A 25,267-nucleotide genomic window follows, 5' to 3' on the forward strand; every position below is an offset into this window, starting at 1 on the left:
AGCCCGCTTCGGTGAGGGAAGTGTGAGTGGGATGTGATGGCGGGAGCACCCTCCACCCCAGCACCCCCTTGTCATCTTCCTTACATTGCTTGCTCTCTCCGTCCTGTGGGCACCTGACCAGCGGCCAGGGAGAAGCCTGCAACTGGGGGAACAACCTTCTCTTCCTTGACTCTTGCAAGGTAGAAAAGAAATTGCTCACACTTGTGGGGGCATCCCAAGGGACTGGTCTGACTCTCATAGCTTAGGCATAGCTGACATTAATCTGATCAGGCAGGTCTTAATGATTTTTCTAGCAGAGTGGACAAAGCACCCTGAGCCTGCTTCCAGACAGGGACATGTCCAGCACATACCTGGGCAGAGGTGACCTCCATTTATGTTGGTAGTGTGGCCAGTGTCTAAGCAGCAGTTAACTCCAGCGCAAAAAGAGTGAAAGCTGGGCAGGCAGGCTCGCATTGTTAACACATTTGCTGCCTATTTAAACTACCTTTAAAGAACCCTTAAACCAAGGAAACAATGGCTGGTGAGCTGGAGTGAACACCAAAATCTCTTTCTTGAATTATTTATGGCTCCAGGTTCTGTTCTTTGAGAAAAGGGTTTTCTGCAGAAGCTTGAGAAGGTCTTCACTATTGCAAGGGTTCAGCCTCTGCCTTAGCAAGAGAGTTCAGATAGGGATTTTAAATCCATTTGGTTAAACTGAACACATTCTTTTTTTTTTTTTTTTAATTTAAAGACAGGGTCTTGCTCTTGTCACCCAGGCTGGAGTCCAGTAGTTCGATCTCGGCTCGCTGCAGCCTCTGTCTCCCAGTTCAAGTGATCCTCCCACTTCAGCCTCCTGAGTAGCTGAGACTACAGGCACACGCCACCACGCCCAGCTAGTTTTTGTATTTTTTGTAGAGATGGGGTTTCACCATGTTGCCCAGACTGGTCTCGATCTCCTGGGCTCAAGTGATTCACCAGCCTTGGCCTCCCAAAGTGCTGGGATTACAGGCACGAGCCACTGTGCCTGGCCTTAAATTGAACAGAATTCAGATTTCATTTGGGGATGGTCTACTCTAAATGGATGTAGAATGGAAAGCCGAGTGCTCTCAGGCTTATGGAGTAGGTTCCAGATTTTCTGGAAAACAAGCTACAGGCTTGAGGTGCTCATGTGAGGCTTGTCCTGGCATCTTCAGTCCCCTCTTCTTCCAGCAGTGGCAGCCCCCTGATGTGTCTGCTGTGGCTCATTGGCGTTACTGGACCTTTGGAGGGTCCTGAGCACCACTTTAAAATCCTCTAGGATACTTATCATGATGGCTTTCATTGGCTGAAGCCAGACCAACAGTTTCTGCAGAAAATAATTTAGCACAAACTCCAACCTGGGGACCTGGGAAAGGATTACACCATCTTCCCATCCATGCAGGCTGTCCCTGTGGGGACCAGGAGGAGCAGGAGGGACAACAGCCTGCCCGTGTCTCTCCCTCTTCTGACCTCCTGCGCCTGTGACATGCAGTCTGTGCTGTCCATGCAACAGTGGCCAGGTCGCACTTCTGTGTAGAGTAGGCATGCGTGTATGTCATTCTGTGAGTTCTTTGAGGCTTGAACTGTTGGAGTCCCTACCATCACCTTTGAACATAGTAGAGAATACATTTGTGTATTGCTTTTCTCCTTTTCAAATATTTCTGCTGTTTACCTTCTGCATTGTCATCGTTATCATAAAAGCCTTGTTTGCAAACAAGGGAAGTTTGCAGGGGCATTGCCATAATGTCCCTGATGTATTAAATAGTTCAAGGGTAAGGTGAAACACGTGCCTGATGTTCTGGGTGTGTGGACGTATACACAAACACGTACCCATCCCCATGTACCCTTCACTTCAAGAACCATCCTCACCCTTAACCAGTCCTCCCATTCTTGTTCCATACTCCCTTAAAGATGTGGAATTTTTTGAAATTAATAGGCATTTTTTAGAACAGTTTTAGGTTTACAGAAAAATTGAACAGAAAATCCAGAGTCTTCCCGCCCTCCTTCTCATAGTTTCCCTTATTTTAATGTCTTGCATTCATGTGATACATTTATTGCCGCTGAGCCAATATTGATACATTATTATTAACTAAAATCGGTAGTTTACATTAGGGTTTATTCTTTATGCTTTACCTTCTATGGGTTTTGCCCAATGTATAGTGACATGTGCTCACCGTTACAGTATCATACAGAATATTTCACTGCCCTAAAACCCCAGTGTGTCTCTTGGAATCCATCCCTCCCTCCTTCATAACCCCTGGCATCCACTGACATTTCTCCATAATCAGTCTCTATAGTTTTGCTGTCCATGGTTTTGCACTTTCTAGAATGTCATATGGTTGGAATCATACAGTATATAGCCTTCAGATTGGCTCATTTCACCTAGTAATATGCATTTAAGTTTCCTCTCTGTCTTTTTGTGGTTTGATAGCTCATTTTTTTTAGCACTAAATAATACCAGTGTCTGGATGTACCACAGTTTGTTTATCCATTCACCTACAGAAAGACATCTTATTGCTTCCAAGTTTTGACAATTATGAATAAAGCTGCCATAAACATTTATGTATAGGTTTTTGTGTGACTTATGTGTTTTACTTATTTGGATAAATACCAAGTAACAAAATTGCTGGATCGCAAGATGCTGGATCATAAAAGAAGTCATTGGCGGGATCTGGCACCTCCCAGAGCTCTAACAGACTTTGTGTGTTTTTTACCAGGGATGATTACCACGAGGATGGGTTCTGCCAGCCTTACCGGGGAATTGCCTGTGCACGCTTCATTGGCAACCGGACCATTTATGTGGACTCGCTCCAGATGCAGGGGGAGATTGAAAACCGAATCACAGGTAGGAGCTGCAGACCTTTCTCACAGGATGATAAGCATGCACACAGCCACCTGTCGCACAGGTGGTGGCCACTGTGTTTCATCAGTTAATGGCGTGGTCAGTGGGTGCCTCTTCCATCTCATTTGTGGTAGAAACCAGAGATCTTTTTTAGACGTAGTTGCAATTGCTAACATGATTTGCCCTAAAAATGTTCCTGGCCTGTATGTTTAAATTAGCAAGTGTGGGTTGCTTGGAATATGCTTCTGCACTTTTAACTCAGCCAAACTGTGTGGGTCCAAAGCACTGTCCTCACTGCATCGCCAGGGCCTCCTGCCCTGGGCCTGCCACACTGGTGCAGATAGCCTCAGTGCCCCCACTCACTCTGCTTGACTTCTCATTCTGTACTTCCTGACTCTTCTATCCTCTCTGAGCCACGTTTGGTCCAAAGGCACCCAGGCCTGATTGCAGCTGTTTGGGGGAAAGAGTCGCGGGTCATCAGTGGTAGGGATGCTGCAGTGAACACACACTTCGTCAGTCCTGGGTTTCCAGAGAACAAAGCCACGTCTTTGGGTACCTGGTTCAGGGTCTGAGAAAGTGGCAGGTCAATTAGGAACTGCAGCTGCTCATCCTTGGTCTCATTAGGACTTAACTTCTCTGATTGGCTGTCCCAGTTCCCAGCATACAACTCGAACACATTGATGGGGTCCAGGGTCCTTCTTAGGGGAAAGGCCTTGGAAAGCAAGAAAATTAATTAGACAAAAGTCCTACAGAGCCCTCCTCCTGCTGTCCCTACTCTCCCCACAAACACGTACACATTTTCTCTCCAGACCCCATAAGGAGCAAGACACATCCTGTGCAGATGGCAGGTGCCCCAGCACCTCAGTTTAGTTGGATCCCCTCCATGGGAGCGGGAGGCTCTGCTGCAGATTAGAATCAGTGGGTGATCTCTGATGCCTGCGCTCCTGGGAGAGTGTGGTGGGGCAAAGGGGATACAGGGCACTGACCTGGTAAGGGGTGACAATGAGGATCCAAGGCAGAAACTCACCTTATGTCACTGACAAGCCCTTCTAAGTTCAGGTCACCCTCAGACTAGAGAGTTGAACATCACATTCACGGTCACAGAAGAGACTGCCTGCCCATGTGCTGGTACAGAGACCTCTGAGGTCAGGGCCAGGGGGTCCTGTGCAAAGTGAAAGAGCCATCATGAGACAGAGAGGAACCTGGAGATGCCATCCTGTTCCAGCGGGAGATGGTTTTGAAAATATGGCTACCTCTCACTGCAAAAGCTTTCTTTGCCATTAAAGTAGGACTTCTCAAGGTTTTTACCAAAACACACAGTGGAAAATAGAGAATATACTTTACGCCATGACTTAGTATACACATACGTGTATTTCACACAACTGACATAGGTTATAGGGAATAACTTTCACCCTTCGTAAAAGCGGTGCACTTGGATTTTTCTCTTCGGTTTTACTTCATTAAAGACAAAAGTGGCTAGGCGCGGTGGCTCACGCCTGTAATCCTAGCACTTTGGGAGGCTGAGGCGGGCAAATCACAAGGTCAGGAGTTCAAGACCAGCCTGACCAACATGGGGAAACCCCGTCTCTACTAAAAACACAAAAAATTAGCTGGGCGTGGTGGCGGGTGCCTGTAATCCCAGCTACTTGGGAGGCTGAGGCAGAAGAATCACTTAAACCCAAGAGGTAGAAGTTGCAGATTGCGCCACTGCACTCCAGCCCCAGCGACAGAGCGAGACTCTGTCTCAAAAAAAAAAAAAAAAAAAAAAAAGAGCCCTTATTAGGAACGGTGCATTCTGACATCCTCTAGTCTGTTCTTATCATCTTTTAAAATCCTAGCTGCAGACTCTCAGAATTAATTAGACAACCCACTAATTGGCAAGCACTGATCCAGGGCACAAGATTGTCCCTCAGTTATCTCTTCAGGAGTTGTTTAAGGAATCAGCGTGCATCCAAGCAGCCTGGTTTTACAGCAGCTTTTAGAGAAGAGTTTAGAATGAAGATTTTCTAGGTGGGTGGCTTTTCAAAAACAGTAAATTTGAAGTTGCTCTCAACAGACTTGTGGTTTTGAAATAAGCATAGTACTGACTGCGTTGTGTGCAGTGTTGTGTTGGAAAGTGTTGTGTGACATTCAGGGTGTGGACAGATAACAGGATGTGAGTTGTTGGATCTCTTTGTGCCTAGAATTGCACTTTCAGAAATAAGCAGTGCATTCTCAGGGTGAGGAGAAGGAAAAAGAGAAATCCTATAAAGATCAGCAGAGACATCGTATCAATGGATTAGCCCAAGAGAAGTGACAGCTTTGGCGTTCTTAGACAGTCTTTCCCTGCCTGGAGGTCAAGGGCTACCTACATTTTTGACAGCCGCCCATATAATCCCAAATCCGTAATGATGGGATTGAACAGGGTTGAAGCCTCAGTTCTCCCTCCAAATCCAAGACATCCTGTACTGTAACTGCTTGCCCTCTCTGTTCCTCCATTTAAATATCGCCCACAGGAACCCGGAGGAGGGGAGGTGATGTGATGAGCACAGTGGTGCCTGCACACAATCAGGACAGTGCGGCTGCTCCCTCCCACTGACGCCGCCTTTTACCAGACCCCTGGGCCCATTCACGCTGAGGGCCACTTTATAGGCTCTCTGTGCACTCTCATTCCCCAGTGTGGGGTCTCAAATCACTCCTCAGGTACAGAAACAGGCCCGGAAAGGCGTGAGTGATACCACAAAGTGATCACGCACAAGACTGTTCCCACACAGCTGCCCATCCCGTTCCTGGGTGGGTTCCCAGGGAATGACTGACAGCGGCACTGCCACCTGCTGGCCAAACCTGGCACAGCATGCACACGCTTTCCTTGCCTGGAGGTCAAGGCCAGCATTCTTGACAGCCCTCTGTATAATCACCAAATAATCGCCGAATCTGGAATGATGGGATTGAACTGCATTCATGGGTGGAGCTAGGGCTCCTCAGGGACTAAATGCCATCTTCTGGGTTTTCTCCCACGCTGGAGGACACAGCCTCAGCTGGGTGTGCAGGCAAAGGGGCCTGTCTGCCTCCACTGTCCCCAAGCTCAATTGTTGTAAGCCAGCCTTTCACAGGTGAAAGTGGGATAGTGAGCCCAGGGCAGGCTGATGCATTCCTTAGAGTCCTGCCTTGGCCAGCTTCTTCACCCTTACCAGTGTCCAGCCATGCACCCCAGGTGCAGCAGATCTCTCCCCAACGCCCCCACTTTGTTCCTGAACTCACCCCATCTTCTCACCACCACACTACATCCTCTGACATCTTGCCCTTAAAAAACAAACCGCCCTACCAAAGGGGGCTCTGGATCTTTGGGTTTTTCTGCTCCCCCTTATCACAGAACCTTCCAGAGTTGTAACGCGGCTCTCCTCCCACTTTGCTGCTCTCACCCTCTTGGCTTTCCGCATTTTACCAACTGCCTCCTCCAGCTGCAGTTCACGGAGCTGAGCTGACTCCCTCTTCCGGGACAGCCTTCTCCCCAGACAGAGCTGGGACATTGGGAAGCCTGGGGCTCGGTACTGCACCGCTTGGCCTGCGCTCTCCTTAGGATCTGCTTTTGCATCTGAAGTCTGAACCCTCTTGTCCTGGAAGAAGCACCTAGCGGAGTGAGCTAGGGGGCCGAGTTTTCCTTCTGTCTTGTTCTGCTTCTGATGTTTCTAAGTGAGGCCCTGGGACCAGGGACTTTTCTGTGTCTGCTGCAAGTCAGAGCAGGTGATGGGCAGGCTGGCCTGCTGGTGGGGAGCCTCTCTAGGGTGGTGTGCGGGGCTCGGGGTTGGGGAGTCTGGGGCGGGGCGGGGCATCAGGGGGCTGAGTGGGCAATCTGGGATGCCGGGCTGGGGGTGGGGACTGGATGAATGTCAGGGGCGCGAGGTGGGTCCACCGCTAACGCGAGTCTCGCGGGCTCTGCAGCGGCCTTCACCATGATCGGCACCTCTACGCACCTATCGGACCAGTGCTCACAGTTCGCCATCCCATCCTTCTGCCACTTCGTGTTTCCTCTGTGCGACGCGCGCTCCCGGGCACCCAAGCCGCGTGAGCTGTGCCGCGACGAGTGCGAGGTGCTGGAGAGCGACCTGTGCCGCCAGGAGTACACCATCGCCCGCTCCAACCCGCTCATCCTCATGCGGCTTCAGCTGCCCAAGTGTGAGGCACTGCCCATGCCCGAGAGCCCAGATGCTGCCAACTGCATGCGCATTGGCATCCCAGCCGAGAGGCTGGGCCGCTGTGAGTGCCCGAGGGCCCGGGGCGGGACTGGCGGGCGCAGGGAGTGTAGGGCCCTTGAAATGTGTATGGGGATGTTGGTGAAGCCCAGGGAGCCCCATCTGCCCGGGCCCCGCAGAAGCCCGTTAGCAGCCGAGGGCCCCACAGCCTAGGCCTCCATTCCAGCAGGGCAGCAGGTGGGGCCTCGGATCAGGGGCTTTGGAGCCATTCAGCCCCAGGCTCGCATCTGGGTTTGCACTGTGTCCAGCTGTGGGACTCAGGTGAAGTCCCTCCACCTGCTTGAGCCTGGGATTTCCCTTCTCTGAAATGGGAGCGATCTCACTTCCTGTGGAAATGGCTGTTGCGGGCATGAGAGGAGACAGGGCCAGCTTCCTAACTTGCCCGACGGTCAGCACGCACTCGGGCACCAGGGGAAAATGCAGACTCTCAACTCCTGCCCCAACCTCCTGAAACCTGGAGGATCAGTCCCCAGAAACCTGTAGGATCCTTAGCCTTGGACGAATGTGAGGCCCACAGAGATGCTGCAGGACTGGCCTAGGGGGGCACCTGAGAAGAACCTGTGATGATCAGGCATCACTAGGGAAGGAAATACAGGGAAGCACCCTGTACCTTTGCAGGCATCTTTCTACGGGTCCCTGCATCGTGGGGCCTAAGGGATGAGCATGGCGGAGGGGGACAGTTCTGAGCTCGGAGCCTGGGTGTGGCCTGTTTGGGGTCTGCACAGGAAGAAGAGCATGGTCCCCACTGCCCCTCTTGCTGGCAGCAGAGCAGCCCCTGCCCTCTGGAGGCTTAGTAAACCCCAAGTTGTGAGCCCCAGCAGGGTGGCCCTGGCCAGTCAGGATGGCAGACACAGGACAGGGAGCGCTGCTTATGTCCCCGAGGAAAACCATTGGCTCACATCGCTGCATCCATAAGGGTTACTGCCTCCCTGAGGAGTGAGACCCAGGGAACGGGCCACCTCCGCCACAGCTCCAGGGCTGTATTTAGCATCGTTGGCTAATCTGGGGGTCCAGGAATGGCCAGGACTCCTTACCAGGACAGCCAGGGCCTGGTCCCTGGGCCCGCTGCCTGCATTCAGACCCTCACTGTGACTCTGGGCAAGTACTAAGCTCTCATATCCTTATATTCCGTGGGGATGACACCAGAACTAACCCGTGGGGCTGGAATGAAGGTCAAATGAGGCAATATTTAGGAAGGTGGTTTTTTGTTTGTTTTGTTTTTTTGAGACAGAGTCTCACTGTGTCACCCAGGCTGGAGTGCAGTGGCGTAATCTCGGCTCACTGCAACCTCCACCTCTCAGGTTCAAGCGATTCCCCTGCCTCAGCCTCCTGAGTAGCTGGGACTACAGGCGTGCGTTACCACACCTGGCTAATTTTTGTATTTTTAGCAGAGACGGGGTTTCACCATGTTGGCCAGGTTGGTCTTGAACTCCTGACCTCAAGTGATCCACCCACCTTGTTAGTCATGGTGCCCCAGCCAGGAGGGTTTAGAGCAGCGCCCCACACATGGTAAACACTACAGAAATGTTCACCAAATGCACACCCCAATCCCAGGGTGCCTCCATGGAGGTGGTGTGGCCTGCACTGTTGTCACCCATGGCTGAGCAGGGTGTCCTGAGATGGAGGGGCCAGGCCCTTCTTGCCTGCACGGTTGGCTTTCTTCGTAGAGCAAGTTGATCCTGAGGCTGGGGAGACATCCGCATTCTGGTGGGGTGGTGTGCAGGTGCCTCGTGGGTCCCAAGAGATGGTTTTGGGGCTGTGGAATAACTTCAAACAAGTTTCCTTCCCCATATCTATCCCTGATGTGCCCTGCATTTAATTTGTGGACTTGGGACTTCATTAAGCCATTACTTTTAATGCCTCTTTTCTGGTAAGTTATGTAAAATCCTTGGATCTTTTGGAAATTCTAGTTTGGGCATGTGTAGGCAGAATGGTTTTGTTGTACCCCGGAGGTTTTCCTAACGTGTTTTCCTTGTTCAGACCATCAGTGCTATAACGGCTCAGGCATGGATTACAGAGGAACGGCAAGCACCACCAAGTCAGGCCACCAGTGCCAGCCATGGGCCCTGCAGCACCCCCACAGCCACCACCTGTCCAGCGCAGACTTCCCTGAGCTTGGAGGGGGGCATGCCTACTGCCGGAACCCCGGAGGCCAGATGGAGGGCCCCTGGTGCTTTACGCAGAATAAAAACGTACGCATGGAACTGTGTGACGTACCCTCGTGTAGTATGTATTCTCTCTCTCTTTTTTTAATGTGTTGATTGTTGAGTGAACCTTGTGATGAGGGCGTTCTGTCCTGACCTGGGTTGGGGTGTGCCTCTGTACACTGATCTTACCACAGTGACCATTTTAAATAACGCTGTTGGGCCAAGCGCAGTGGCTGATGCCTGTAATCCCAGCACTTTGGGAGGCCGAGGTGGGCAGATCACTTGAGGTCAGGAGTTCAAGACCAGCCTGGTCAACATGGTGAAACCCCATAAAAATACAAAAATTAGCCAGGTGCGGTGGCATATGCCTATAATCCCAGCTACTCAAGAGACAGAGGCAGGAGAATCACTTGAGCCTGGGAAGCAGAGGTTGCAGTGAGCCAAGATTGTGACACTGCACTCCAGCATGGGCAACAGAGTGAGACCCTGTCTCAAAAATAAATAAATAAATAAATAAATAAATAAATAACACAAGTTATTGGTTGTTATAAAAGTAACATCTGACCATTACAAGAAATTTTAAAATATAGAAAATTCTGCAGAGTAATGTGCAGATCACCCCTAATGTTACCACCCAGTAGTGACTTGTTTGCATTTTGGCCCACCCCCTTCCATCAGCCCTTTTCCCATGTATGGATGGTCCTGGGATATTCACTTTGACATTTTGTTTCTCCATTAACATTATCTCCCAGTGCGGTGGCTCACAACCTGTAATCCCAGTACTTTGGGAGGCCAAGATGGGTGGATCTCTTGAACCCAGGAGTTTGAAACCAGCCTGAGCAACATGGCAAAAACCCGTCTCTACAAAAAATACAAAAATTGCCCAGGCGTGGTGGCATGCCTACTTGGGTGGTGGAGGTGGGAGGATTGCTTGAGCCCAGTAGTTCAAGGCTGCAGTGAGCCATGATGGTGCCACTACACTCCAGTCTGGGCAACAAAACAAGACCTTTTCTCAAAAACAAAAAACACCATTATTGCTCAGTATTTCCTAATATTCGTAAAAATATTTCCCTCCCACCCACCAGCTTTTGAGCTTTTCACTGCTTCTCAGATTTTACATTTAGGTTTGGTGGAGTGAGGCGAAAATGGAATTCATTGCTTGTCCTCATTCCTTGCAACTGTGTCTGTAATGTCATGAATATGGAAGCGCATGTAGTTGATGGTTGACAGCTTCGACAGTTCTCACCTCTGTCTTAGTCGTGCCCGGTTCACCAGTTCCAGGCAGCAGGGTAACCGAGGCTGGGCTAGGAGCTGCAAGCAGCAGTTAGTGAATGAGTGGGCACCCGCGGATAAAGAGAGAGCAGCTGGTGAAGCAGGGCTGGGTTCACCATGCACCTGGAGACCTCCTCTTGGGGCGCAGGCCTGCGTGTCTCTACCCCAAAGTGCAGGAAGTAAACACTGGCACTAATGACCTTCCTGATGTGTGATTCAGCAGCTCCAGATTTGGCATTGCCTCTGGCTGAGCAGATCAGACACAAATCTTCAAGAATGTGTTCATTATGGGAGAACAAATCTTAAGAATGAAATTATCAGTCATTCAAATTGCAGTCTAGGCACTCTGGAGCACTCCAGACCTTAAAGGTTTCCTGCAATGAAGGATGGCCCTGTGCCCTGTAAGGAACAAAAGCAGGTTGTAGGACAGAGCTGTGTTAGAGGTGCTTTTTTGCTTATTGTTTTGTTTCTGGCAAAAAGAAAAGGAGTGGGAGTCTGTGTGTGAGCACACACAGACTCCTGACTTTTACGAGGTTTTGGAAAGATGGATATCAAACTTTTAGCAGTGATTTCCCCAGACCTACAAAAGTATTCAAATATAAGACTTTTTTTTTTTTTTTTACAGTGAGTAGGAATTACTTTTGTAATTAAAAAGAAATCAAAACATGAAAAAAATGTATGATTTTGGACCAGTCAATTCTTAGAATCTTGTATTGCATGTTTGTACTTACAGGGCATAAATGGAAGGATATTTATTGCAGAATCACTTGTGAGAGCTAAACACAAAACAGACTGTTTATCAGTAGGGCTGGATGGGGCAGTTGGAGACGCCGGTGCTGTGGAGTGGCATGCAGCTGTGGGAGAACACGCATCTCTATCTGCTCCAACATGAGCTGCTGTCCAAGAGATTTTATTTTGCCAAAAAACCAGGAGCAGGAAAATATGGATGACACAATTCTATTTAAAATCAAGTTCATTTAGGCTGGGAGTGGTGGCTCACGCCTGTAATCCCAGCACTTTGGGAGGCCAAGCCAGGCGGATCACCTGAGGTCAGGAGTTCAAGACCAGGCTGGCCAACAGTGCAAAACCCTGTCTCTACTAAACATACAAAAATTAGCCAGGCATGGTGGCGGGCGCCTGTAATCCCAGCTAGTTGGGAGGCTGAGGCAGGAGAATCACCTGAACCCAGGGGGCAGAGGTTGCAGTGAGCTGAGATCCCACCACTGCCCTCCAGCCTAGGAGATAGAGCGAGACTCCGCCTCAAAAGTAAATAAATAAACACTCTGTCTCAAAAACAAATAAAATAAAGTTCATTCAACATTCGAATTAAGAAAACCTTATAAAACTACTGTGTCTATATGTCAGGATAGTTGAATATTGGTTGTTCCATGTGGTTCAACCTAAAATATACATAAAGTTAGGAGAACACGAAACTTAACCATTTATAGCCTTTGGGAAGAGGACTGTTAGAAATATTATCTTTTGAAAGGCCACATTTCTGTAATACTACAGTTTTTCCCAGTAAGCATGAGTCATGTTGGTAATGTTAAGTAGATAATAAAAGTAGGTGATGGTGTCAGTGTGAGCTCACACCTCTGGTCTTGGCGTAAGAGTGGCCTGGACTCTCCTGCTAACCTTAATATGAAAAATGAACGAAACCCTAGTAAGAAAGAATGAATCGGCATCCCCAGTGCCCCGAAGATTTCTGGGACACCTGCCTCGGAACCCTTTCAGAGGAGAAGCTGCTAGGTGGGGCCAGAAGAAAGTTTTGTTTGTGGTTTTACTTGATTTCATCTTATTTGGGGGAGCAGGGGTGGGGCAAGGCTGGGTTTGGGACAAGGTGCTTTTTTCCTAAGGTGGCAACAGCATGTTCACTTTTAGAACTGAGTTAGCTCTTTTTAGGCCTCACACTGACCAGAAATCACTTGTTTGCTTCCAGATGAGGAGCGCTTTGCCCCCTGGCCATGGGGCCTTCTAAGTCTGATACAGTTATTTGCAGGGTTAAGGAGAAAACAGAACACCGTGGTTTCCCGGGGATGTGGGAAAGTGGCTCTCTAGAGAACTTACCTTCCACCAGGCTTAGGGTCAGCGTCCTGAAACGGCACCACTTTGTCTTACATTCAATTGCTTTGATGTGTGGGGTGCTTGGGGGCCACGAAGCCTGGGAGGAGCCAGCCCTGCCTGGAGGCCTGCTCAGAGTCTGAGGTCACCTCAGCCTGCCTGGTGTGCCTTCTGTACCTTTCTGTAAATCCTGTAGAGGGAGACAAAGAGTTACTTTTCCCTGTGATTTAAAAAAAAAAAAAAAAAATGCAGGAAAGGTAGCTGGTGGCCTTGACTCTTGGTACTCCGTGCTTTCCAAGAATTCTTGTGCCCCTGTTGCATATTGTATTGGGTCAAGTGCATGGACTACCAGTGCTCTTTTAAATCTAGTGCATGTTTGTTATCCTAAAAGAATCTGTCACCATGAGTTAAAAATGTGAAGAAAACATTAAAATGTTGAATGAGGAAAAGGACCGTGTCTAATCCCAGTACCAAGTTTCACTCACCTTGGACGAGGGTCTCCAGTGAATTTCATGAACTTGTCAGTAGCTGGGGAGACCTTGATAAAAGTGCAATTGGGCAGAGCACCTATCTCTGATGGTATTCAAACATCAGGAACAGAAAGCGGATGTGGTCGTTATTAATATTAAGATCATTAGAATTCATTTACTTTTTACTCTGCGTATTCCCACTTGTTTCCAGGTTGGGCAGTTTTGGGTTTTGTTTTCCCAGGATGCAGCCGGGTGTGCATTTTTTGGTGCATCACGTTTTTTAAGGTGCGGTGTGCCCTTTAACCCTGTTGTGTAACTTAGGTTATGACACATGTGCACATGAAGATTTTGGCTGGAGGCGGAGAGTGGGTTGGTAGAGAACTTAGAGTTGAAAAGGGATGTTTTCTGAAGAATCACGAAAGTCTTATTGTTCACAGGTCCCCGAGACAGCAGCAAGATGGGGATTCTGTACATCTTGGTCCCCAGCATCACAATTCCACTGGTCATCGCTTGCCTTTTCTTCTTGGTTTGCATGTGCCGGAATAAGCAGAAGGCATCTGCGTCCACACCGCAGCGGCGACAGCTGATGGCCTCGCCCAGCCAAGACATGGAAATGCCCCTCATTAACCAGCACAAACAGGTCTCTGTGTGTACATATTCTACCCGGGTGGCTCTTCAAGGTTTAATCCTCAGGGGTTGTTTCCCCCGACATTAAATGTCTTAATTTACTTGATACGTAACACGTAATTATTTTAAACTCTGCTTCATTTTGCAATTTTTTCCTGTAAACTAGATCAGGACACGTGTGCTTTAGAAAATAAATGGCAGGCGTGTTGGGAATTCACTGCCCCAGAGTCCATGGGCCTCCCTCTGCCTGGACTGTGCTGCCCCTGTGGGCCCCAGGGAGTGTCCTCACTGTCCAGGTGCCTCAGCTCTGCCCAGAAGACACACAAGAACAAGAGGGCTCCAATGCCCCCCATAATTTTTCTTGTCACTTTTGGGTTGGGTTGGGTTGGTTTTGCTTTGTTTTGTTTACAGGGAAGGATAGAAGAATAGCTCTTAAATGGGAGTAGGCGGACAGGCTACCATTAAAAAGCCACCCCTCATCCCAGAGCAGCCTTAGATGGGGGTGGGGCACTGAAATACAACAGATGAGAACATGTGCTGCAGCCTCTCCAGGTTGTGTTGTAAAAGGGCGTTCAAACTCATTGCAAGCCGTAGGGAACATCATTCTCAGCCAGCTTTGCAGGGGCTCTTCAAGGTGGCCAGGAGGGAGCTGATGCACTTGGCTCTTCAGCCCCAGAGTCAGTGAGGGTTTGCTGTGGGCAGGGGCTGGCCAGCGAGGAGGGCACAGAGCTCCCGGGCTTGCACAGAGGCCCAGGAACCTCCGGGGAGGATGAGGGCTGGCCACACAGGAGGAGCTGGTGCCATAGAGGCCGAGAGAGATGCAGGGTTCTCAGGGCTCCTATCACGTGTGGAGTACTCCTTCCAGGAACATGTTTAACGGAGACCCTAGTCAAGAGGCCCATAGACAGGCCCATTGAGGGAACCTCTGTAGAACAACTGGCCTGGACTCTTATAAGTGACAAAATTGCCAAGACAAAAATGTCGTGGGAAAGCCTTTGTGGGGTCCATGAGAAAAAGACATCTCATCTCACGTGATGTGTTGGCACACATGGGGGTTGGAGGCGACCTGGCGGGGTGTGTCCGGGGAAGCCCCGGGACAGCTGGTGCCTGGGCCTGGCTGTAGGGTGTGTGTGTGTCCATACATGCACAAGTGGGAAGGAAGTCTGCAGTGTGTCCCAGCTGGATTTTGGAGGGACCTTATTTGTAGCCTGGTTGGGATCTGCTGAAGATTGCAGACGGGAAGCAACTTTGGCATCAGAGCCTTATTTAAGGTTAACCAGAGAGCTGTGGGTGAGCAGGCCAAGGCTGGGTGGGCAAAACCAGCGGGTCAACTGCAAGGCCCCCTTAGTCGTGGCCGCACGGGGACTCCACTCCTCCCAGCTGCTCTGCACCTTCCTCCAGGGCTGCAGTGACAAGTGATGTTTCACGTGGGGCTTTTCTTCTTGACAGGCCAAACTCAAAGAGATCAGCCTGTCTGCAGTGAGGTTCATGGAGGAGCTGGGAGAGGACCGGTTTGGGAAAGTCTACAAAGGCCACCTGTTCGGCCCTGCCCCAGGGGAGCAGACCCAGGCCGTGGCCATCAAAACACTGAAGGACAAAGCAGAGGGGTCCCTGCGGGAGGAGTTCCGGCACGAGGCTATGCTGCGAGCACGGCTGCAACACCCCAACATCGTCTGCCTGCTGGGCGTGGTGACCAAGGACCAGCCCCTGAGCATGATCTTCAGCTACTGTTCGCATGGCGACCTCCACGAATTCCTGGTCATGCGCTCGCCGCACTCGGACGTGGGCAGCACCGACGACGACCGCACGGTGAAGTCCGCCCTGGAGCCCCCCGACTTCGTGCACCTCGTGGCACAGATCGCGGCGGGGATGGAGTACCTATCCAGCCACCACGTGGTTCACAAGGACCTGGCCACCCGCAACGTGCTGGTGTACGACAAGCTGAACGTGAAGATCTCAGACTTGGGCCTCTTCCGAGAGGTGTACGCCGCCGATTACTATAAGCTGCTGGGGAACTCGCTGCTGCCCATCCGCTGGATGGCCCCGGAGGCCATCATGTACGGCAAGTTCTCCATCGACTCGGACATCTGGTCCTACGGTGTGGTCCTGTGGGAGGTCTTCAGCTACGGCCTGCAGCCCTACTGCGGGTACTCCAACCAGGACGTGGTGGAGATGATCCGGAACCGGCAGGTGCTGCCTTGCCCCGATGACTGTCCTGCCTGGGTGTATGCCCTCATGATCGAGTGCTGGAACGAGTTCCCCAGCCGGCGGCCCCGCTTCAAGGACATCCACAGCCGGCTCCGAGCCTGGGGCAACCTTTCCAACTACAACAGCTCGGCGCAGACCTCGGGGGCCAGCAACACCACGCAGACCAGCTCCCTGAGCACCAGCCCAGTGAGCAATGTGAGCAACGCCCGCTACGTGGGGCCCAAGCAGAAGGCCCCGCCCTTCCCCCAGCCCCAGTTCATCCCCGTGAAGGGCCAGATCAGACCCATGGTGCCCCCACCGCAGCTGTACATCCCCGTCAACGGCTACCAGCCGGTTCCAGCCTATGGGGCCTACCTGCCCAACTTCTACCCTGTGCAGATCCCAATGCAGATGGCCCCGCAGCAGGTGCCTCCTCAGATGGTCCCCAAGCCCAGCTCACACCACAGCGGCAGCGGCTCCACCAGCACAGGCTATGTCACCACGGCCCCCTCCAACACATCTGTGGCAGACAGGGCAGCTCTGCTTTCAGAGGGCGCCGAGGATGCACAGAACACCCCAGAAGACGGGGCCCAGAGCCCTGTGCAGGAAGCAGAGGAGGAGGAGGAAGGCTCTGTCCCAGAGACTGAGCTGCTGGGGGACTGTGACACTCTGCAGGTGGACGAGGCCCAAGTCCAGCTGGAAGCTTGAGTGGCACCAGGGCCCAGGGTTCGGGGACGGAAGCCCCGCCGAGACCCCACAGGGACCTCAGTCGCCTTTGAGAAGACACCATACCTAGCAATCATGAGGGCCCGCCGGCCAGTGGGCTTGTTTGCAGACTGGGTGAGCTGGAGCCCTGCTCCTCTCTGTCCTCTGACACAGCTGCCTTGCCTAGGAGCACCTGAGCCAGGCAGGGGGCTTGGCAGCATGGCATCCTGGGGAGCAGGACACATGGTCACCCCCAGGGCTGCCTATATTGATTCTGGTGGTAGACTGGTAGTGAGCAGCAAATGCCTTTCAAGAAAATAGGTGGCAACTTCACTCCATGTCATATATGGAGGGAATATTTCGAAATGTTGGGAATAAGGGCCTGCAAAAGGCAGCGAGGAGGCACCTAGGGTCTTGAGGTTCCCGACAACCGGTCTGGTCTGTTGGTTTGAGGATGAAGGGGCTCCATTTCTGCTGCCTCCCTGCTGAGAATATTCTCCCTTTAGCAGCCAAAGATTCGCTGGAACAGAGGCTGCCCTCTGCTGCCTGTTGGGGTCGGAAGAAAAGGGGCTCCTGAAATGGGAGTTCCTGACTGAGATACAACAAAATGTGTGCCTTCAAAGAAACTGACAGCTTTGTATTTGGTGAAATGGTTTTAATTATACTGCATGTGTATTTTGCCCACTTTTTGGGAATTCAAGGGAAAGTGTTTCTTGGTTTTGGAATGTTCAGAGGAAGCAATATTGTACAGAACACAGTATTGTTATTTTTGTTAAGAATCATGTACAGACCTTAAATGTAATTTATATGTTTTTAATATGCCATTTTCATTGAAGTATTTTGGTCTTAAGATCATGACTTTAGTAATTTAACTGTTTACGTTACCCACGTTGGGATCCAGTTGGCCTTGGTTTGCTTGTCTCTGTACCACGTGCACATGAGGTGCGTTCATTTTAGAGCCCCTGTTACACACAGACCCACAGGCAGCCGTTTGTGCCCCACACACATTGTTGGTCCTATTTGTAAATCCCACACCTCGTGTATCCAATAAAGTGAAACGAAGCATTTGGTTGGCTCTCTTGCAGGCTGTAAGGATGCGAGGTAGCGTGAAGCAATGCTGGATGACGGAGATGCCGAATGGTGATGATTTGGGCTGAGCCCTTTCTGTGGGTTTGGGAGGTTTGCCCTGAGCCAGGAGCCCCATGCTAATGGGGATATCCCTTGGCAGATAAATGATGGAACTAGCTCCATGGCTTCTCTCTGTTAAGGTCTCAAATGCAGATTAGTTAATTGCAGATGGTGTGAAAGATGGTCTTTGGTTTTAAACTCATCCCCTCCTGAGGTCCCAGAGCCCCTGACACTTTTAAACCTGGAGCCTGGCACTTCTGGGGGCCCTGGGGCAGCAGGGCTGAGTTCAAGGGAGGGGGTGAAAGAGAATGGGCCTCTTTCACAGGCTGCCTGCACCCCCTGCTCCATCTGTGGTGCAGTTGGCTGGTCCAAGGTACACCTGGGTCAGAGCACAGCTGTTACAGGGTCACTTGGGGAGCAGTGGCTTCAGAGCTTCCAGTATAACTGGTGTGGGGAGAGATTACGCAGAGACTCAGGTGTAGCAAGTTCCCTCACTTGGAGTAGATCCCACATAGTAGGTCATCAAACTGACCATGTCCACCTGAACCTTATCTTGTCATAGGGGAGATATCTTTTTCTTTTCTTTTTCTTTTTCTTTTTCTTTTTTTTAAGACAGAGTCTTGCTCAGTCGCCAGGCTGGAGTGCAGTGGCATGATCTTAGCTCACTGCAACCTCCACCTCCCAGGTTCAAGTGATTCTCCTGCCTCAGCCTCCTGAGTAGCTGGGACTACTGCCATGCGCCACCACGCCCAGCTAATTTTTGTATTTTTAGTAGAGACGAGGTTTCACCATGTTGGCCAGGATGGTCTCGATCTCCTGACCTCGTGATCCACCCGCCTCGGCCTCCCAAAGTGCTGGGATTACAGGTATGAGCCACCGTGGTAACATCTTTTTCTAACCCACTGCAAAGCTCATGGCTGAGGCCCCTATAACAAAAGACAGCTTAACAAGAGAAAAGCCTCAAGCGACCCAAAGAAGCAGGGAAGCCTGTGTATTTCCATACTAACTTTGGTGGAGTGGACAGGCACGCAGAAGTGTGATTGGACAAAGGGATGTGACCAATGGCAATAGACCGGGGTGGGGCCGGGTGGGGGCTTGTTTGCAGGCTTGTTTGTTCAGATTCTTTTCTTTGTCCCTGTATTTTCAGAGATAAGGAGTTTCCCTTCCTCTGGGTAGAGGGAGGGCACCTCTGGAATGAGGGTTTTATGGCTCGTCTGGGAGGAGAAGGGCGGGAGGTCAGAGAGACCTTCCTGATTTTGTGGCTTCCTCAAATGCCAGGTGCCATGTTTTGGGGGATCATGTCCTGACCCCATCACTGTCCTCCCCTGGCTTCTGCATAGCGCTGCTCACAGATAGATTCACCTACACACAAATAAACACAGTTCTAATGTGCATCCTAAAATGTCAGGATGGACCCTTCTCAGCAGAAGGAAGAAATGTGATTAGAGTAAGGATTCGGAGCACCTCTCCCGGTCAGTGCGGTCTGGATTGAATAGTAAAGAAGCTTGCGGTGAAATGGAGTTACTTCTCATTTCCACTGAGCTGAAAGAGGAACTTACTTTTATCTCGAATTTGGTACACCTGATGGCTTAACTGTTCTATTGAGACGTGAGAGTGAAAAATGGGAAATAGCCCAGCCCCCTGTGGCTGCTTTCTCCACAAGCAGTCAGTTGACCATCACCCTGCCCTGCCGGAATTAACCTCTAGGCCACTGACAGTGCCACAGAGCTCCAGTGGCAGGGATTCTGCAGAAAAACGCTGGGAGGTTTATTTTTACAGAGTGGGGGAGATTTTGGCTTGGGGGATTTTGAACATTTCTGTGTGTTACCATCATTTTGATTGTAAAACCTTGATGCATCATAAGATTACTGAGTGTTTAAAGTTCCTGCAATTGAATAATAGCGACTTAGTTGGGATGTTCCAGAACAATTGATTCTAGAGCTGAGATGCATGATTCAGGTAAATCACTAGTAACGTGCCTGTCCTTGTTCATACCCACACAACAGGGAAGTTTTCACAGCTATTAAGTCACTTAAACATGATTTTTAATCCAGCCATATGAACTCACAAATGCCTTTGCACTCCTTGTATTTTTTGATCATCATTGTTGCAACAGTCTGTCAGAGCACTGGATACATTTTTCTCTACTGATTTAGGGTGGGTGACTAACTACTCCAGTATACAAGAGCTTCCAACTGACTCAGGAAAATCCCTTGGTTCTCCCAACAAGGAAACACTGTTTAAACACTCAATTCAGGTTTAGTTTGACCTCACAATTCCACACTGATCGCTATTTTTGGACAGTTTGTGATCTGATGTTTGAAACAAATCTTGCACAGGCATTGGTTTTATGTGTTTCCTACGGGAACATCTAAAATCCTTTTTGAGATGAACTTTGAAAAGGGTGTTGTGTCAAAGTCAGTGTGCTTCAAAGTGAGATCTCTGACCCTCTCCTTGCCACAGCCAGTCCACATGAACTTCCTGAGATCAATTCTTCTCCCACCCCGCACACTTTCGTCATTCCCCAAAGTAGTAGAGATTGCAAGTATTTCTTGGCCTGGCTCTAAGTGGGTGCCCAATAATTGGCTCTTGAAATAAAAGAGTAATGCTCTATTTAGGGTGAGAAGGCCTGGGTGTAGGTTTACCTGATACCAGCTGCAAAGAAGGACATAGCCTTGTTGTCTTTACAGTGTCGCGTTCCTTTTTCATTTAACTTATTAATTATTGAGTAGCTGATGTAGTCCCATAGTTTAAAGATACCAAGGGAAGTTCCATCCCTCATTTGCCCAGATTTCCCTCCACCCTCCCCCTACAAGTAACTGCTGTTACCTGTTTCTGAGGGATCTTCCCAGAGTTCCTTTATACATACGTAAGTCAGTATACACGTATGTTCTTCTAGTTCTTCCTTTGACTTTTTTACACAAATGGTAACCTTCTCTACAACTTGTTTTCTGCCTTGCTCTTTTCACTGGACAGTGTGTTTTGGTGACCTCAGCTTGTTAGTGGTAGGGAGCTCTGGTTCATTAGTATTCTGTGGTAGGGGTGGAGGGAACTTGGTTGAACCCATTGCTCACTGCCACTGTGGAGTCTGCGAGTGTGTCTGCTGGAGACATCCCCAGAGTGGCTTTACTGGGAAATGAGCTGCCAGTCATCAGTGCCACAGTGCCCTCTGTGGGGCTCGGCCAGTGCACCCAGCCACCAAGACACCTGAGAGTGCTGGCTTCCCCAGCCCTGGAATGCTGTTCACATCTCCGCCCAGGGCAGCTGCCCACGAAGGGCCTGGGGACACATGGCTCAGCTCTCATGCAGGCTTTTAGAAAGACAGGGCAAGTTGGCATCTTAAGCTCATTCTTTTTTACACTAATTTGTCCTGTTCATGCTCCTTCTCCGTCAGCTTTTTAGTGAAAATGTTGCCCAGAGGCAGAGAGGTGTATCGAACCATCCACTGGGCATTGGAAGGCCCTTGGGCATCTGCAAGTACCCAGGGGAGGCACCAGAAGAAAGGGACTATATCTCTGGAACTTCAGAAGCCAACTGTCACACCCCTCTAGGATGGCAGCTACAAGCCCCACCCCACACCCCGGATGGCAGCTACAGCCCACCACAGGATGGCAACTTTAACCCCTCCCAGGCAGCTACAACCCCCCCAGGATGGCAGTTACAACCTCCCCAGGATGGCAGCTACAACCTCCCCAGGATGGCAGCTACAACCTCCCCAGGATGGCAGCTATAACCTATCCCAGGATGGCAGCTATAACCTCCCCAGGATGGCAGCTATAACCTCTCCCAGGATGGCAGCTACAACCCTCCCAGGATGGCAGCTATAAACCACCCCAGGATGGCAGCTACAATCCCCCCAGAACGGCAGCTACAACCCCCTTGAGGATGGCAGCTACAAGTCCCCCAGCAGGGCAGCTACAACTCCCACAGGACAGCAGCTACAACCCCCCAAGGATGGCAGCTATAACCGCCCCAGGATGGCATCTATAACCCCCCAGGATGGCAGCTATAACCCCCCAGATGGTAGCTACAACCCCCACCAGGATGGCAGCTACAACACCCCCCCCAGGGTGGCAGCTACAACTCACCCAGGATGGCAACTACAACCCAGCCAGGATGGCAGCTACATCCCCCCCCCAGGATGGCAGCTACATTCCCCCCAGGATGGCAGCTACAAGCCCCCCAGGATGGCAGCTACAACCCCCGCAGGACGGCAGCAACAACCTCCACCCACAGGGCAACTATCACTCCCCGCAAGATGTCCCGACCCTGCCCTTTCATTGCTGCAGTCCACCAGGGGCTAACTCCAGATGGACTGGGGTGCCTACGTGAACGATACTTGATGAGTCAAAGTGGAGGCTGTGTCTGGGAAGGGAGAGGGGTCCAGACAGGTGGAGGGAATCCAGGAGGCAGGGAGGCAGTGGCTTCTGCAGCTCCTCCTGCCCATTGGTGCCAGCTCTGTGTTCTCTCCATGGCACTGCCTGCTCCTGTACGGTATCTGACAAGGCCGCCTTTCCATCCTTATTGACTTATCCGCACAAGCATTTTTCTACATTTCACTAGCTGTCTAATATGGCTTTTCTTTTCCTAGTTTTGAAAAAACCATCTTTTTGTCTCTTCTTTTTTTAACTGCATTTTGATTGTCTCCTCACCACGGTGGTGTCTTTACAGGAAAACTGCACTAAAGCCACCTCTTTTGGGGGAAAGCCAGTGTAAACTAATAAGAATGTGGAACCATAGCATTTTGTTCAGAAAATTCACCGTTACTTTCAGATACACAAAATAATTCAAATTAGGCTACAGGAGCCAAAGACTAACATGCGGATTGCCTGGAATATTATTAGTGTTCCCGAAACATCCTCCTGCTTCTATTATTTCTATTCTCAACTTGCTTGGCAAAGCTTTTCCCATAAATAATGCAAAGGGATACTGCAGCAACAGCACGGAACTAACACGGGCCAGTGTCCGATGGACTGACACGGTGGGAACAGATGGGTGCACGGATCAGCGGTGCTCTTGAAGTCTGGCTGTTGCCTTGTTTGACTTTTCTTATGTGCTGCGACCTCACACTTCTTACCCTGGGAGACCCACAGCATTTTTTAACAATGAGTTCCAGGCCCCATGGCAGGCTCTTCTGGTCCCTTCAGGTAGAAATCTTGGGCTCAGTTAGTGCCCACTGGTTGTGTTACAGAAGACTGAGTCCCCACTTCATATTTTAACAGCTTTGTTGCGGTATAATGTGTCTGGACTTGGTTCCTGCCGGTGGGTTCGTGGTCTTGCTGACTTCAAGGATGAAGCCACGAACTTTCGCGGTGAGTTTTTCCAGCTCTTAAAGATGGTACGGACCCAAAGAGTGAGCAGCGGCAAGGTTTATTGTGAACAAACAACAAAGCTTCCACAGTGTAGAAGGGGACCCCAGCGGGTTGCCGCTGCTGGCTATGGGGTGACCAGCTTTTACTCCCTTATTTGTCCCCTCTCATGTTCTGTTTCTGTCCTATCAGATTGCCCTTTTTTCAGTCCTCCCCCCAACGATTGGCTACTTTTAGAATCCTGCCGATTGGTGCATTTTACAGAGCACTGATTGGTGCATTTCACACAGCGCTGATTGGTGCGTTTTACAGAGCCCTGATTGGTGCATTTTACAATCTTCTTGCTAGCTAGAGTGCTGATTGGTGCATCATTTTACAATCCCCTTGCGAGGTACAGAGCACTGATTGGTGCGTTTTTACAGAGCGCTGATTGGTGCATGTTACAATTCTCTTGTAAGACAGAAAAGTTCTCCAAGTCCCCATGCAACTCAGGAAGTCCAGCTGGCTTCACCTCTCAATAATTTACTTGCATAAAATTCACTCATTCTAGGTGTTAATTCAGTGATTTTTAGTCCATTCGCAGAGTGTGCAGCCCAGTCTAATTTCAGAGCATTTCCATTATCCTACAAGGGTCCCTCATGCTTGTCAGACCCAGGCAACCTGTTCTGCTTCCTGTCTCTGTGGATTTGCCTTTTCTGGACATTTCATATTAATGGAACCATAGAATATGTGGTATTTGCTTCTGGCTTCTTTCACTGAGCAGAAAGTTTTCAAATTTCATCCATGGTGTACAAAGCGAGACTCCATCTCAAAAAAAAAAGTCCTTTTTTTTGCTGCATAGTATTCCATTGTAAAGATATACCACACTGTTCATCCATTCATCCATCCATGGACATTTGAATTTTTCTGGTTTGGGGCTATTGTGAATAATGTTCCTGTGAACATTTGCATACATTCATGTGTGGACATATGTTTTCACTTCTCTTGGGTAGATTTCTAGGAGTGAAATCGCTGAGTCATATAGTAAATCATTGATTTTTGTATTTGATACAGAGTCTCACTCTCTCACCCATGCCGGAGTGCAGTGGTGCAAACACAGCTCTCTGCACCCTCAACTTCCTGTGCTCAAGGGATCTTCCTGCTTCAGCCTCCTGAGTAGCTGGCACTACAGGCCCATGCCACCATGCCCGGCTAATTTTTTTTTTTTTTTTTTTGTAGAGACAGGATTTCACCATGTTGCCCAGGTTCGTCTCAAATTGCTAAGCTCAAGGAATTCTCCCACCTCTGCCTCCCAAATTGCTGGGATTACAGACATGGCCACCACACCCGGCATTTGTTATCTTTTTAAGAAACTTCCAAACTATTTTCCATAGTGGCTGCACCATTTCACCTTCCCACCAGCAATGAATGAGGCCTCTAGTTTCTTCACATACTCATCATCACTGGTTATTATCTGCCTTATGTACCGTATATATAGCCATCTCAGTGGGTGCGGAATGAGAGCCATGTACTTTTAAGAATATCTGAAGAAAATATTACTTAGATGAAAGGATTGCAGTCACAGAGAAAGTTCTATGAATAGTTTATGAATTCTCACCAAATGCCCTTCATTTATGTATTTGTCCATACAGCCATTCGACAAATGCTTTTTGGGCACAGGCTGGGTTCAGTGGTGAAACAAGCTGGGGAACACCATCCCTACTCTCTGGAGGCAGGTTATTAAACAGGAAATACTGTAAAAAAAAAAAAAAAAAAAAAAAAAAACCAGAATAGATCTTCCTGAGAAAGCAGTATTTGCTGAGTGATGCCTCAGCCAGAGTGCAGCTGTGGCAGCTGATGAGGCCCATGCTCATAGCATTAGATAAAGGGCGAAAGCCTGCCGCCTCCATTGTGGGCACACCAGGACATCTGGTACCTGCGTTCCTCCGCAGCTTGTGATTTCCAGCGGCTGCAGTCTTTCTTTGGAGGCAGAGCTCTTCCTTCACCTGAAGACTCTTTCTTTCCTCAGTTGCAGAGCCTAAGAGCCCCACTGTTCTGCCAAGACCCCCATGGTTCTGCCTGGGAACTTGGGTTGGGAAAAAAAAATCACTAACCTACATTTCATTTAGAACTGCGATGTAGTATTTCCTCTTATTATACACGTAGGAAAAAACCCAGAGGCGTATTGCTATTATGGGTGGCTCGTCGCCACTAAACACTGGCTATTTTCATGTCACTTTACAGTTGTGGCCGATACTAGAAGTTCTATTTCGCTCATCACTGCTTGACAATAACACACATTATTGGGCCC

At 49.8% G+C, this 25,267-nt stretch overlaps 1 protein-coding gene across 2 annotated transcripts in view; it reads left to right on the forward strand.

Moving 5' to 3' along the window:
* The window catches only part of ROR2 (receptor tyrosine kinase like orphan receptor 2), a 224,481-nt gene extending 206,875 nt beyond the window's left edge, over nucleotides 1-17,606 (forward strand). The window contains exons 5-9 of one of the 2 annotated variants that reach the window (XM_003279519.4): nucleotides 2,715-2,842; nucleotides 6,761-7,075; nucleotides 9,052-9,297; nucleotides 13,459-13,661; nucleotides 15,098-17,606. In XM_003279519.4, coding sequence (XP_003279567.2) covers nucleotides 2,715-2,842; nucleotides 6,761-7,075; nucleotides 9,052-9,297; nucleotides 13,459-13,661; nucleotides 15,098-16,543 — 2,338 coding nt within the window. In that variant the 3' untranslated portion in view covers nucleotides 16,544-17,606. Of the gene's footprint in view, nucleotides 1-2,714; nucleotides 2,843-6,760; nucleotides 7,076-9,051; nucleotides 9,298-13,458; nucleotides 13,755-15,097 lie in introns of those variants that run through there. The other variant, XM_030805855.1, reaches the window with a different exon arrangement.
* Nucleotides 17,607-25,267: the final 7,661 nt, after the last annotated feature.

This window comes from Nomascus leucogenys, chromosome 1a, assembly GCF_006542625.1.
Source record: "Nomascus leucogenys isolate Asia chromosome 1a, Asia_NLE_v1, whole genome shotgun sequence".
Lineage (NCBI taxonomy): Eukaryota > Metazoa > Chordata > Mammalia > Primates > Hylobatidae > Nomascus > Nomascus leucogenys.